Raw genomic sequence first — 15,157 nt, 5'->3', positions numbered from 1 at the left:
AGTTGGGCAGGCAAGCCAGGGATCCACTGGTTTAAGGAGGAAGAGGGAATGAGGTTGACTAGAGCAGAGGATGATTCTTCTGAGAATAAGGTAATATTGATGTAATATTACATCAATAATATTGAGGTAATATTGATGAGCAGGGCCACGTCTTATGAGGAAAGGCGAGGCTGAAGGGTTCAAAGTTGAGGCAGTGGACGGTGGAGAGTGAGTCACTGGTTCGTCAGCAGAGATGTGTTAAGAGCAGTGTTCTAAGCAGACTTTCTTGGCAGCAGTGTGCAGAAAGGGAAGGCTGCAGTAGGAACCAAGCTAGGAGACAGTAATGGGGAGCTAGGAGTCATGTTATCACCATGAGAGTCTTCAGACGGAGAGTGAGCATTTTGTCATGTTTGCTTTGTCTAGAACTGGGCATTAGTAAATTTGCGATCTGAGGTTTAACTCTCTGAAGCTTCACAGTCCTTTACTTGTGAAGAGCATCAAAAAGTAAGGGACCCATTTTCCACACTGCCTTGGCATTGGGCTTACACTTGAGGTCTAACTAATGTAGCATTTTACTTCTGAGTGGTGCACTATATGAAGTGATCGTACATAGACTGCACAGTTCTCTTTCTTTGACTGCCTTTATATAATCCAACAGCTAGTTGTAAGTTTATAAAAAGTCCTTTTAAAATCTGTATTTTCCGATTTTACTACCCACAGGAGTAATAATTTTCAGGGGCCTGTCTACTACGTGATACTGTCAGGGATTATGACATAGCAAAGAGGTTAAGAGCACAGACCCTGGGATGGGACCACTGTATTTAAACTCACTCCAGCTTTGCCACATGCTGACTGCATGACATTGGGGTTTAAGCCCCCATCCCCCAGTTTCCTCATCTATAAAATGAAAGATATTATACTTGGCATAAAATAACATTGCTAAGGAATTCCCTGGAGGTCCAGTAGTTAGGACTCAGCACTTTGACTGCTGACGGCCTGGGTTCCATCCCTGGTCGGGGAAGCTGGGAACTAAGATCCCACAGGTCTCTAGGTGCAGCCAAAATAAAAATAAAAAGATTGTTAAAAGGGATTAAGAGAGAGAATGCCTGGTTCAAAGTAGCCGCTCAACTTTTAACTATTATTTAGTAATAAAAATAATAGATAATATTTTGCTTTTTAAAAAAAATCACTCTTGGAGCAGCTTAAAGGGTAGAATTAGAGGAATCAAGAGTCAGTATGAGGAGGCTGGTTAAGAGGCCGTTGCAGTAGACCAGACGAGAAGTGACGGCAGCTTGAACGAGTGTGGGTGTGGGGCTGAAAGTGGACGGATTGGAGCGGTGTGTAAAAGCTAAAATTGACAGTAACCACCTATAGATACTATTTTCTCTAGAAATCTGATCTTCTAGAATTTTCATTTCTGACACTTTGAGTTCTCTAATATACATTTCATTTATTATAAATTTGTTAAGCTCGTTCCATGAGCCAGGTACTTGTTATTCTGAAATAAGTAAGATATGCCTGCCTTGAGGGACTGATACCTACACAGACACCTGATTTTTTTTTCCTCTGGACAAATGCATAGACTTTAAAATAACTAGATCTGAATCCAAATTATTTTTCCAAAAAAAGGCCAAATTAATCTCTTTGTTTGAAAATGTCATTAAAGGGATCTTTAATTCATATATATATACAACTAAGATGTCCCCATTTCCTTAAGCTTTATTATTTTTTCAGGCTGCTTCTGTAATTAAAACGCATAATCCCCTCTCCCCTAGCATGGCTTTCCTGTATGTCAAGTGGTCGTAACCTGGGTTCTGCAGATCTCAATATGGCTATGAATTGCCATGAATCTTTTGCAATTATTAATATATACAAAATTGTTGAATGTGTATACATGGATTCTTACAGTGGAAACAGTCTTTTTTTAAAATCAAATTCTCAAAGGATTCTATTATCCCAAATTATTATTATTTTTTTTAATCCCAAATTATTAAGAACTACTATACTATTAAGAATCTTTATTTAATAGGCTCTGGCTTTTGACTATTTTATACCATTTACCGTTTAGATTTTCTCACAGGAGGAAAGGGAAATTGAAGGTGTAATATTTAATAATTCTTAAAATTATTAACAGTTTTTCTATTAATACAATTTTGAAGTTATTTAAACATTAGAGTTCGTTTTTACATTTACCTAACAACATGGTAATTATTCAACAGTTTTTGTTGCAAACACATTTTCTGTTTGTCTTTAGTGCCAGGACCCTCTAGTGATAATGGCATCAGTATTACCATGATCTTGATGGCCTGGATGGTTATTGCAGTGATCTTGTTTCTGTTGAGACCTCCTAATCTAAGAGGATCCAACCTAACTGGAAAGCCAGCCAGTCCTCATAATGTAAGTGTTGTGGATTAGAGATCTGTTGGGATGGGGGGATGGGCGTAGCCTGTGAAGGGGTGGAGTTGTTTTCACTGAAATATCTAAATTAGCAAAAGGAAGATTTAGCTCACAGAGTAAATTAAATTCTTCCTGTGTAGTCCCAGTAAGTCTTGCAATTCCAAATGGCTTAGTTTTCATGGAGTTACACATAGAGAAGTACAGACCAGTAGCTCCACATCATTTTAAGATGAATTTCAATGTTTACTCACAGGCGAAACATAAAAATGGTCCAGTTCATAATAATCCACAGTGATAGTTCTCAAATCTCAGTCCTCCAGCTTCTGGTTCTGTCCGCCTCACAGTTGATTCCTTGCCTCTCACGTCCCAAGGTTCCTAGATACTCTTACTAGCTACAGTTCAAATGTCCCTACTTGCACACGTGCGTGCACACACACACACACACACACTCACTCACTCATTCACTCTCTCTCCATTTTCTCCCCTTCTGTCCTAGATGTCAGATATAGCAGAGACATGGAGCCCATCTGGCTCAACCTGCTTTCCCATCCTATTTCTCTCAAATTCATTCTGACAGTTCTGCATCACAATAGGTCAGCTGAGCTGGCGAAAGGAGTGGTAGGAATCATTTATATTGATAAATCTTGATAGTCATGATTATAACAATTTTTAGAACCTAAATGAAAAATATGATAAAGTGACCCAACAGGGAGTTTTTGATTACCGTCTTTAATAGAGGTAAATCTATTATCCCCTCCCCCATTAAAGGATTCTTTTTAATTGTTTTCAGAGGCAATGTTTATACTTTTTTTCTTTCTCATTTGATTTGGGTATTATCTCTTTAAAACTATTTCCATGGTGGACTTACTTGTTGGATACCAAATTATCCCGCTAGTTCCCTTCTTCAGCCTAAAATAATTGCTTCTTTCCCCCAATCTTGTGTTGCTAATATTAAAAAGAAGTTTAACTAGACCAGTTGCTTATATAGGAGAAAGCAAATATGCAATGTTAATTGGTCAGTGCTTTGGGACTGGAACATTTAGATATGTAGCATGCTGACTTTAGTTAAGAAAGAAGCCATCATTAGCACTATATAAAATGCCTTATTTTTAAGTTTTCATGGAGAGGAGTGTATCCATAAAACAGCTTGTATGTTGTCTTGGTAAAGTGCTTTCTCCTTAGCCTTTTTTCTTTCTATGTACAGTTTTGTTACTTTCATATCAAAGAGCAACATCTTCAATGTTTGGAGCTAAATTAGAAGCCGTTTAAAAGTGACAGAAATGCAAGATTACCATCCCCTGATCCGTAGTTCAGTGTAGACCAGCAGTTCTAGGAGTGGTAATCCCACAGCTCTAGGAGTAAGCATGAACACATATTGACCAATTCCAAGCAGAAAAATTGATTATCCTCATCTGGGGTTTCATATAGCATATCGGAGTAATAAGTGGAGTCTTCCTGAAGATCCTAAAAGCTCTGCTCTTGCCTTTACAGCTCAGATGCTTTCTGTTACAAGTAACAAAAATCATTTCAGCCTGGTTTAAGTAATTGGCTTTATTGGTGTACATATCAGAAAATCCAGACGGAGGGTCAGTGTTTAGAAAGTTTTGCCAGTTCATTAGAGACCTAGTTTCTCTCCTCAGACCATTGTTTATTCCAAGGTGGGCTCCCTTTCTGGTCCCTGTCGGGCAGCTCCCAGTGGTAGCTGGAGCCGCATATTTCCTCACTGACAGATGTTCTATAGAGAGAAATACAAGTCTTTAGCTTCATTTTGATTGTCCTGTACTCAGTCACCTTATTAGCAAGAAGGATGAGACTACCTTAATTGGTTTAAGTATCACCTCTGGAGTTGTCACCTGAGTCAGTATCACTGTTACAGAATTTTCTTTTCTTCCATGCTACAAAGGAGAAAGAAACAAATGTCAGCGAATCACAGCGCCCCCATGTGCAGGAACAGAGGAGAAGTCCAAACAAGTACATGACCTAGGGGGGGAGGCTGAGGGCCGCTGCTGCCCAGTTCTCACTGTGTGTGTTAGATTGTTTGCACCGGGGAATTTAAGTCACTTTCATCATCTCTTTCTCTCTGATGTCAGGGACAAGACCCACCGGCCCCTCCCGTGGACTAGCTTTGTGGACATGGGAAGTGAAAATAGTTTAACACCTTGCACGACCAAATGAACGAAGACGACCAGAGTACTCTTAACCCCGTTAGAACTGTTTTTCTTTTGCATCTGCAGTGTGGGATGGTATTGTTTTCATGAGCTTCTAGAAATTTCACCTGCGAGCTTAGTTTTGCTTCCTGTGTCATCACCTTTCCTATATTTGAGTAAATGATTACATTAAAAAGTTACATGGGGCTTTTTTGGTTATCCTAAACTTAAACATTCCATTCGTTCTGTTTGTAACTGTGATCATAATTTTTGTGGTAATTTCTGGCCTGATAGAAGGAAATTTGAGATCTCTACATTTAAATATTTTTAGTAGTTTCAATGGGTTTAAAAATTGTTTCTTTAATAAGGTATTTATAAAGTTATTTGGGGTTACCTGAGATTGTATGAAAGGAAATTAGAACCACACTGTATTTATATTTACCTTGGTAGTTTATTTGTGGATGGCAGTTTTCTCTAGTTCTTAGGACTGTGACAACTTTTGGAATATTTTACAAATTACAGCTGAAATCTGTATCATCCACTACAGATGATTTATGTGACTAAAGAAAAGGAGAAAAGAAATGAAATAACTGTTTACTAAGTTTTTATTCCCATAAAATGTCTAATATTAAGAAAACTTTAAATAAACATGATTTAAGTATGGTGGATGATTTACAGTCCATTATATGAAATTTGTAAGCCTCTGCACACTAGCCTTATTACACAGTTCATGAAAGGAGGAAAAAATTTAATTCTTTCTACCTTTGCTAGGTATAATCTATACAGTAGTAATTTAAGCCAAAACTTATTTTTAAAGTGGGTGCCTCTCAGGAAGCTGCTTTTGTGTTACAAACTTCCCTGTTAAATGAAACGATCTTAAAGCTATCTTGGGGGCCTACTTGGTTACTGACATTTGAATGCTATTTACTTACTCTTTTTTTTTTTTTTGGAAGAAAAAATTTAGAGTCTTATTGTCTTTCTGACTTCAAAAAATATTTAATGAATTCTTTGTTTACTCCAAGGGAAAAGGAGGGAAATGAGAAACAATCAAGGATATTTTTTCTCAACCTCTGTCTCATTCTTGTTTGGTAATAGGGTGGATTGGGGTGGGGAGGAGCGCTAATTATTATAAGGAAAATTTTGAAATGTATAAAAATGTAAAAGGTTTCATTTGTTTTTGTTCAGTTTGAAAGAAAATGAATACAAATGGCATAAAAAGTCTGCATGACCTGTGTGGTTATAGAATTTTTTTCTAACAAATGATTGCAGATGATTTATGGGGGCTAGAAGATATTTTGCTGTCAGTGTAAGGATGCTCCCCCTCCCAGACCAGTTTAGCTTTTCACTGTATTGATCTGAGAAATTACTTGTATGAATTGAATAAACTTATCTATATTATTGTACTGTTTAATAGAGTCTCTGATACAATTACGTGACACCCGTAGGGTATTTTTCTCCCTTATTATGATTCTGTTCTAGGCTGTAAACACTGTAAGGGCTTCATTTCATTATATAATCTGATATCGAATGCTTGCATTCCTCCTGTGCATCTTGGCTTTGTGCTCAACTTTTCTTGAAATAAAATAACCTACTGTTAATTACTTGTGTTAATCGAGGGGTATCATAACACAGGTAAGTCAAATCCTGGGTAAAAGAACAGCATAGATTTAAGGTTTTTCCTCTCAATATGGCCTATTAAAAGCCTTCACAGCTTCATAGCTTTTAAAGCAGAAAGGGTCGGAATGGCCTAAGATGGAGCTGAATCCTTGTAATCATTTCTTTTTCTGCCCTTGCCCCTGAACTTTGAAGGCTGGCACATATCTTGTAACGGTCTGCTCTTGAAGCTGCTAGAAAGCTAGTCTCTGGAAGAGATAGTGATGTGTCACTGAATCTGTGGTTCACAAAGAACTAAGAATTGACTTTGGGGAATTCCCTGGTGGTCCACTGATTAGGACTCCATGCTTTCACTGCCGAGGGCCCAGGTTCAATCCCTGACCAGGGAACTAGGACCCTGTAAGCCATGTGGAGTGGCAAAAGAAAAAAAGAATTGACTTTGGTTTAAGGAAGTGGCTGTGACCCAGAGACAATATCTAGTAATAGCTAGAGACCTGGAAATCTGGGTTCTTATTCCTAGTTCTTCATTTCTGTCACATAGACTTAATTGACATTACATTAGAATATTAACCTTTTCCTATATGGACCGTCTATTTAATTAATAACAAAAGTTCTTAGTGAAGTATTTAGTCTTGGTTTTTCTGCTTGTACAATTTCCCTGCCCTCCCAACAAAGACAGTATGTGGTAGCACATAAGGTATTCCTTTTAACCTAATTAGTAATTTATATTATTCTGTTTTATCCCTAAAGCTTCTACATGTGGCCTTTTTATTGAGCACACTCTTACTCATTATTTGGCTTGTAAACATTCACCTAAATTATGACTACAATAATTTTTAAATAGCCTGGAAAAAAGCTTCACATTTTAATCACTTTTGGCTCTTAAACAGCCCACAAATGCCATTAGTAGTTTATTTTGTTTTAGAGTTATTTAATGTTATTTTATGCAAAATGTTTGTTTTGTTTTCCTTTGTTTTCCACATGGAAAAAACATTAGAACTGTGTATAGTAAAAGATTTTATCATGTATCTATCCAAACACTATCCCATGTTCAACAAGTCATATTTTAATTTTAAACTACTTGGAGAGAGTTTCTAAAGTAACTATTAACTACAGCTATTCAGTGGTTACTTTTAGTGTCTTTGTGATATGCGATGTTACAGTGTTTATAAATTATCTATATCTTATATTTTCAAAGGAACCTCAGAAGTCTCACACCCTGAATCAAAGTCTGTCACTCTAAATGAATATGTGCTAAAATTTGACCAGCTTGGCTTAAGACACAAAACAGCAACTTGAAGGAGAAATCGAGAGAGTTTAAATTAATGGGTGAAATTTTTGTTGTTGCAATAGTAGGTTTAGTCTTAACTTTATAACATTTCTAAATGAAAAGTCGTATGTATTTGTTACTGTGTCTGATGATTACTTTGTTAAAAGCAAAAGTGGTCATGTGATGTACCAAATGTTAACTGCTGTTTTTAAATGTTTAAATCACGCCAAACAAATCATGTCTGTGCCATCCAGGGTTTATTGTAATCTTTTACTGAGTACTTGGATTGGGAAAAAGGGCTTGTACTATGCACTTTTTATTAATGAATAAATAGAAAACATTAGTAACATTCACTGTTTTCTGTTTGGTTTTTGTGGCAAGAGAAGTGAACATCTTTTGCCTAGTAAAATGTTAAAGTCCTTTATTAAACAGGTTTTTTTGGTAAGTTTTTTTACCCTTAACTAAGACATTCCTAAGCGAGAAGAGCTTTGAGTTATGAGAAGGATATGTAATAGCAATCTGGGGCCAGTATTCAGAAGTAAGGATTCTAAGAATATCTAGGAAATTGGGTTGCAATTACATTTCTTTTGTTAATTTCTTCCTAGAATACAGGTCCAGTAGACATTTGCTATCCAATCGTGTTAATTATATGAGCAGATGTATGTTACCCAAAAGGAGCTAGACATGTAAACTGTTCTGAAAACACACAAAAGTGAAAATTTGCTTTTGCTCTATGACCTGGAATGCACCCAGATACTACAGATCACGAAAGCAACTAAGTGTTCCTTAATAGATGAACAGATACAGATGTGGTATACATGAAACAGAATATTATTCAGCCATTAAAAAAAAAAAAAGGAATCTTGCCGTTTGTGACATGAATGAACCTAGAGGATATTTTATGCTAAGTGAAGTGGGTCAGAAAGACCAATACCATATGATTTCACTGATATGTGAAATATTAAGAAAAAAATGAAAACAGACAGATACACAGAACAAATGGGTGGTCACCAGAAGGGAGAGAGCAGGGTGGGCCGGTGGTGTAGGGAAGCAGGGGAGGCAAAATAGATGAAGGAAATTAACAGGCACAAATCTCCAGTTATAAATAAGTCACAGGGATATAATATACAACATAGGGACTATGGTCAATAATAGTCTAATAACTTTGAGAACAGATGGTTACTAGACTTGTGATGATTTCATGTACATAAATGTCAAATCATTACATAGTATACCTGAAACTAACATAATGCTTTATGTCAACTATATTTCAACTTAAGAAACCCCAGGACTGGGACTTGGGTACTATTTAGAGCTCTGGTTGAGAGAGGAACCTACAAAATAGACTGAGAAGGAGCATCCTGTGAAAGAAGAAGAAAACCATATGATCGTAGTCTTGGAAGCCTGAAAAGAAAGCAGATCTCTAACGGGAGGAGGGCTCAGTAGTGTTCAATTCTACTGAGAAAAAATGTGGAGGTGGAGAGTTGAACGTTTTGACAAAGGATTCATAGTGAACTTGAGAAAAGGTGTTTTGTTGGAGCAATGATGAAAACCCAGCCTGGAGTAGTTAAGGAAAGAAATCAGGGTAAGGAAGGCGAGAAGTACAAGGGGCTCTTGGGAGGGGTTTCCAGCGATTGGGAGCAGAGAAATGTAGTCGTAACATGAGTGTGATGTGGGTCTGGGGCAAGAAGTTTCTATTGCTGTTGTTTTAAGATGGAAGATAAGAGTATGTGCGGAGTTGTCAGGTGATACTCAAAGAGACCCCTCCACAGTAATGTCACCCCTGTATTGGCCTCTGCACCAATATCGTCGTGTCTGACAGCAAGACTCACTGATTACATGTTTTTGCCAAGGCTCCCTACTCTCTCCCTACACTCATGGCCTAGCTGTGGTGATTCGCCTTAGAGACTACCTCGATTAATCCTGTCGTGTCCTATACCCCTATTTATATTGGCTTCCACAAGTCCAAGACTCCAAGGCCATCATCATTCATTCCCCCTCAGCTGATTCAATCTCATACCTTTTCTCATGCCCCAAACCTCCTAAACTTAAGGGGCATCATCTGCAAAATGATATTTTCAACCCCTTCTCTGAACATTCCCTTCCCCAAAACATGATATTTCCTTAAGGGTGCTAACTCTTGCCTCTTGAGTGAGAGCTCTTTTCTTTCCCAGATCATATGACCAAGGAATGGAGACAGAGTGAACCTCTTCTCAGTTCCTCTTTTGGACAGCCAGGCTGTCCTCCTCTCCTCCCTATAACTCTCCAACTCTTGAAGCTCATGCTGTTAGAATATTCTACCCTAGCTTTCACAGTTATTTATAGACCTCTGCATTACTCCTCACTCCTTGACGATTTTATTTATTTATTTATTTATTTTTAAATTTTTTTCCATTTATTTTTATTCCTTGGAGGCTCATTATTGTACAATATTGTAGTGGTTTTTGCCATACATTGACATGAATCAGCCATGGATTTACATGTGTTCCCCGTCCCGATCCCCCCTCCCACCTTGAAGATTTTAGCACTGGACTTTCTGCCTCTCTTCAGCATTCTTCTATGGTGATTCTGGTGTCAGTATCCAAGAAGACAACCCTTTCAATACTCAGTCCCCTAACGTCCTCTAGTTACCTCATTTTCTACACACCTGCAGCCATCCACTCCATTAGCAAATCCTAGATCTATAATTTTAAACTTTATTACTTGTATATTCCTAAGAGAATTTTGAAAAGTGGCATACTATCTTAAATGTTTTTTTTTTTTTTCCTTTCAGAACTCAATGCAAAGCAATCTTGATGCTCTTTCTTAACATAGGTTCATATGTGTCCCTCCCACTTCAGAAACCATACTACTGATGTCATTTTAATTCTTTTTTTTTCCTGTATTTGGTCCGAAATACACAAGGAGGCAGAAGGGGATCTAAGCCTTGATTTGTACCTTTCACCTAAACTTACTTAGCTTCATGTGTGAGCAAACCAAACAGAATGTCTACAACTACCTTCATTTCTTTTAATACAGTTGTTCAGTAAAGCCACGAGTAACAGCAAGATTATAATGCAAAAACTACAAGAGACTGTAAGACTTGCAGACAAAACTTGATAGCCTCAAAGCATTCAGATAACTGCAAGCCCAGCTGCTGTCCTTCATGCCAGAAACAGTGTGATTAAACACCTTGGAATGTGAAGTCAAGTGGGCCTTAGGAAGCATCACTGTGAACAAAGCTAGTGGAGGTGATGGAATTTCAGTTGAGTTATTAGAAATCCTAAAAGGATGCTGTGAAAGTGCTGCACTCAATATGCCAGCAAATTTGGAAAACTCAGCTGTGGCCACAGGACTGGGAAAGGTCAGTTTTCATTCCAATCCTAAAGAAAGGCAATGCCAAAGAATGCTCAAACTACCACACAATTGTACTCATGTCACACACTAGCAAAGCAATGCTCAAAATTCTCCCAAGTGAGGCTTCAACAGTATGTGAACCAAGAACTTCCAGATGTTTAAGCTGGATTTAGAAAAGGCAGAGGAACCAGAGATCAACATCCTGCCAGTGTCTGCTGGATCATAGAAAAAGCAAGAGAGTTGCAGAAAAACATCTGCTTCATTGACTACACCAAAGCCTTTGACTATGTGGATCACCACAAACTGTGGAAAATTCTGAAAGAGATGGGAACACCAGACCACATTACCTGCCTCTTGAGAAATTTGTATGGAGGTCAAGAAGCAACAGTTAGAACTTGACATAGAACAAAGGACTGGTTCCAAATTGGGAAAGGAGTACATCAAGACTGTATATTGTCACCTTGCTTGTTTAACTTATATGCAGAGTTCATCATGAGAAATGCTGGGCTGAGTGAAGCATAAGCTGAACTCAAGATTGCCAGGAAGAATATCAATAACCTCAGATATGCAGATGACACCACCCTTATGGCAGAAAGTGAAGAGGAATTAAAGAGCTTCTTGATGACAGTAAAAGAGAAGAGAAAAAAAGCTGGCTTGAAACTCAACATTTAAAAAACGAAAATCATGGCATCCAGTCCCATCACTTCATGGCAAATAGATCGGGAAACAGTGGAAATAGTGAGAGACTTTATTTTCTTGGACTCCAAAATCACTGCAGATGGTGACTGCAGTCTTGAAATTAAAAGACACTTGCTCCTTGGAAGAAAAGCTATGAACAACCTAAACAGTGTATTAAAAAGCAGAGACATTACTTTGCCAACAAAGGTCTGTCTAGTCAAAGTTATGGTTTTTCCAGTAGTCATGTATGAATATGAGAGTCAGACCATAAAGAAATTAATGCTTTTGAACTGTGGTGTTGGAGAAGACTCTTGAGAGTCCCTTGGCCTGCAAGGAGATCACACCAGTCAACCCTGAAGGAAATCAGTCCTGAATATTCGTTGGAAGGACTGATGCTGAAGCTGAAACTCCAATACTTTGGCCACTTGATGTGAAGAACTGACTCATTTGAAAAGTCCCTGATGCTGGAAAAGATTGAAGGCAAGAGAAGGGGATGACAGAAGATGAGATGGTTGGATGGATCACCAACATGATGGACATGAGTTTAAGCAAGTTCCAGGAGTTGGTGATGGACAGGGAAGCCTGACATGCTGTAGTCCATGGGGTCGAGAAGAGTTGGACATGACTGAGCGACTGAACTGAACTGAAACACCTTGGAAATTTTCGAGAATGGCTCCAACTTTAGTCAATGCTTAGACCATTTTAAGTTGACATTTAATATGTTTTTAGATATAAGTGAGTATAATTTTGTTAATAAAAGTATTAAACATCATATAAGATGAAACCTCCACGTGGAAAAAGTACTGTAAGATTTGATGTAACTAAGTTTAACTAGTTTACTGAATAAATCTTTTAAATTCTATCCATGTCAATTTTATCCACTACCTCTTGCCATTTTTTGTAGTCCTGCAAAATATTTAAATTGCTTTAAAAATATTCCAAGTCGCTAATTTAAATGGCATCTTTTTTTTTTTGGAATTCAGAACATGTTCAAAATGTCCTGTTTCTAACTCTGAACTTCACCCTTAACAAAAATAAATATAAAATGAGGAAAGACAGGTTTGAAGTGTCTTGATTAATCAGTATAAGGGACTTTCCCCAAGCCAGAATTCACTTGATCCCTTTGTTTGGCACCCAGAATTTTACCCCTGGTGAATGGATCATAGTAAGGGTTTGTTTGGATAAAAGCTAAGTCTTTCTTTTGTAAAATGGACTATTCTTGGACAAACCAATTTTGAGAAAGAGTACCTGTGAAAGTTGAGCCAGAAATTTATTCCCTTAGTTGTTTAAGAAATTGATTGCCTTAAATATTATCTGTGCAAGGCATAACTAACATTTATTGTCAAAGCCAAGATAGTGACACCCTTGGTGTGAGATGAGAGCAGGGGGAGGATATTACTAAAATCATCATGCTTTTATTCCCTGATCATCTTACTCTTTAAAAAAAAAACATTATTATATATTCATTTTTGCCTGCACTGGGTCTTCATTGCTGTATGTAGGCTTTCTCTTGTTGCAGAGCATAGGCTCTCGGGCACATTGGCTTCCATAGTTGCAGCATATGGGGTCAGTAGTTGTGGTGCTTGGGTTTAGTTGCCCTGTGGCTATAGGATCTTCCAAGATCAGGGATCAAACCTGTCCTCTACATTGGTAGGCGGATTCTGAACCACTGGACCACCAGGGAAGTCCTGATCATCTCTTGAATCTGTTCATTGCTGTAAATCTCCTGGGTTACTACACTGGACATGCTGCTTCTAATTCTTGATGGCTGTATTTAGCTCTGAATTGCCCTCCCTAAATCCATCCTCTTTATTCCTCCAATCACCCTCTTTGTTTCCCCCAGTTAATGCCTGTATTTCCTTTAGGAGCTTAATTTTCAAAACTTGAGGAAGGGGCTTCCCAGGTGGCTCAGTGGCAAAGAATCTGCCTGCCAATGCAGGAGACACTGGTTCAATCCCCGGTCTGGGAAGATCCCACATGCCTCGGAGCAGCTAAGCCCATGTGCCACAACTACTGAGCATGAGACACTGGTTCAATCCCCGGTCTGGGAAGATCCCACATGCCTCGGAGCAGCTAAGCCCATGTGCCACAACTACTGAGCCTGTGCTCTAGAGCCCAGGAGCCACAGCTACTGAGCCCTACAGCCGGTGCTCGGCAACAGGAAGAGCCACTGCATAAGTCTGCTCACTGCTACTAGAGCATAGCCCCTGCTCGCCACAGCTCAAGAAAAGCCTGAGCAGCAGCAAAGACCCAGCTCAGCCAAAAATAAATAAACTTGAGGAAGCATCCCTGAGCTGCTATGTCAGATGCTTTTATTGTGTATTCCCACAAGACTATATATATATCTTCCTTAAGTTATTTTATATGCCTCTGTGTTACTGATGTTTCCCCAGAGTAAAATGTAGGAAGGCTGGGAATGTACCATTCTTTACTCACAATTCTATTCCTAATGACTAGCACACTTTAATCACATAGTAAACACTTGGAGGAAATTCTTATTGAATGACTAAATCAAGCGCTTTTTAAATTTTCAGAGGAACATGTTTGTAAATTGAAATCCTACATGAAATTTTGATAATATGAAGCAGATTGACAGATAAAAGTAGAACTGCTCTGATACGGAGAAGGAAGTCGGAGACACAGTGCTCTGTCAGCTTTAATCTCCCACTCATTTTCTCTCTCATAGACTCTGACACACCACCAGGGAAACTCAGAGCTCCATGATACATAATCTGAAAATAATTGCCCTACCACATGCAGTTCTCAAACTTTTGTTCTCAGGACTCCTTTACACATTTAAAACTTGAAGACCCCAAAAGGCTTTTTCATGTTTATTATAGCTATTTGTACTGGCCCTACTAGAAATGAAAATTGATAAATCACACAGAAATACATCAGTTCCTTAAACTTAGCAATAATAAGCCCATTGGTGGTGGTGTAGTCGCTCAGTCATGTCTGACTCTGTGTGACCCCATGAACTGAAGCCTGCCAGGCTCCCATGGATGGCCATGGGATTCTCCAGGCAAGAAGACTGGAGTGGGTTGCCATTTCCTTCTCCAGGGGATCTTCCCAACCCAGGAATCAAACCCAAGTCTCCTGCATTGCAGGCAGATTCCTTACCAACTGAGCTATGAGAAAAGCTGTAAGTCCATTTCATGTCAACATAATGTATTTTTACTAAAAAATTACTTCTAAATAAAAAATTAGAAGATTGGCATTGCTTTACATTTTTGTAAGTCTATAATATCTGCGCTGACCTGTTATAGGGTCTTCCCTGGTGGCTCAGATGTAAAGGATCTGAGGGAGACCAGGGTTCGATCCCTGGGTCGGAAAGATCCCTTGGAGAATGAAATGACTACCCACTCCAGTGTCCTTGCCTGGAGAATCCTATGGACAGAGGAACCTAGTGGGCTATAAAGTCCATGGGGTTGCAAAGAGTTGGACATGACTGAGCGACTAACACACACAATGACCTGTTATAATATCACATGTCCTACAGCCTCTGGAAAATTCAACCATATCCTTGTGAGAGAATGAGTGAAAAAAGAAAGGGACATGTTAGTATTATCATAAAAATGTTTTTTACCTTCTGGATCCCTTGAAAAGTTCTCAGAAATGGTCAGCACATTTTGAGAACCATTGTCCTATATCCAAAGGCCCATTCTAGCTATTATTGATAGTTTGATTTCATTTCTAAGAGTCTGGAGCTTTGTGAAGATTATGATCATTATCAAAA

At 38.5% G+C, this 15,157-nt stretch overlaps 1 protein-coding gene across 2 annotated transcripts in view; it reads left to right on the top strand.

Annotated features, from left to right (window-relative positions):
• Window positions 1-7,756, top strand: part of SMIM14 (small integral membrane protein 14) — a 56,905-nt gene extending 49,149 nt beyond the window's left edge. For both annotated transcript variants that reach the window (XM_043870928.1, XM_043870929.1), the window contains exons 4-5: window positions 2,234-2,376; window positions 4,467-7,756. In XM_043870928.1, the coding sequence (XP_043726863.1) occupies window positions 2,234-2,376; window positions 4,467-4,499 (176 nt within the window). In that variant the 3' untranslated portion in view covers window positions 4,500-7,756. The remainder of the gene's footprint in view (window positions 1-2,233; window positions 2,377-4,466) is intronic.
• Window positions 7,757-15,157: the final 7,401 nt, after the last annotated feature.

Source organism: Cervus elaphus, chromosome 17 (genome assembly GCF_910594005.1).
Source record: "Cervus elaphus chromosome 17, mCerEla1.1, whole genome shotgun sequence".
Lineage (NCBI taxonomy): Eukaryota > Metazoa > Chordata > Mammalia > Artiodactyla > Cervidae > Cervus > Cervus elaphus.
The sequence above is the reverse complement of the archived record's forward strand: the minus strand, read 5'-3'. Positions and strand labels throughout refer to the sequence as shown.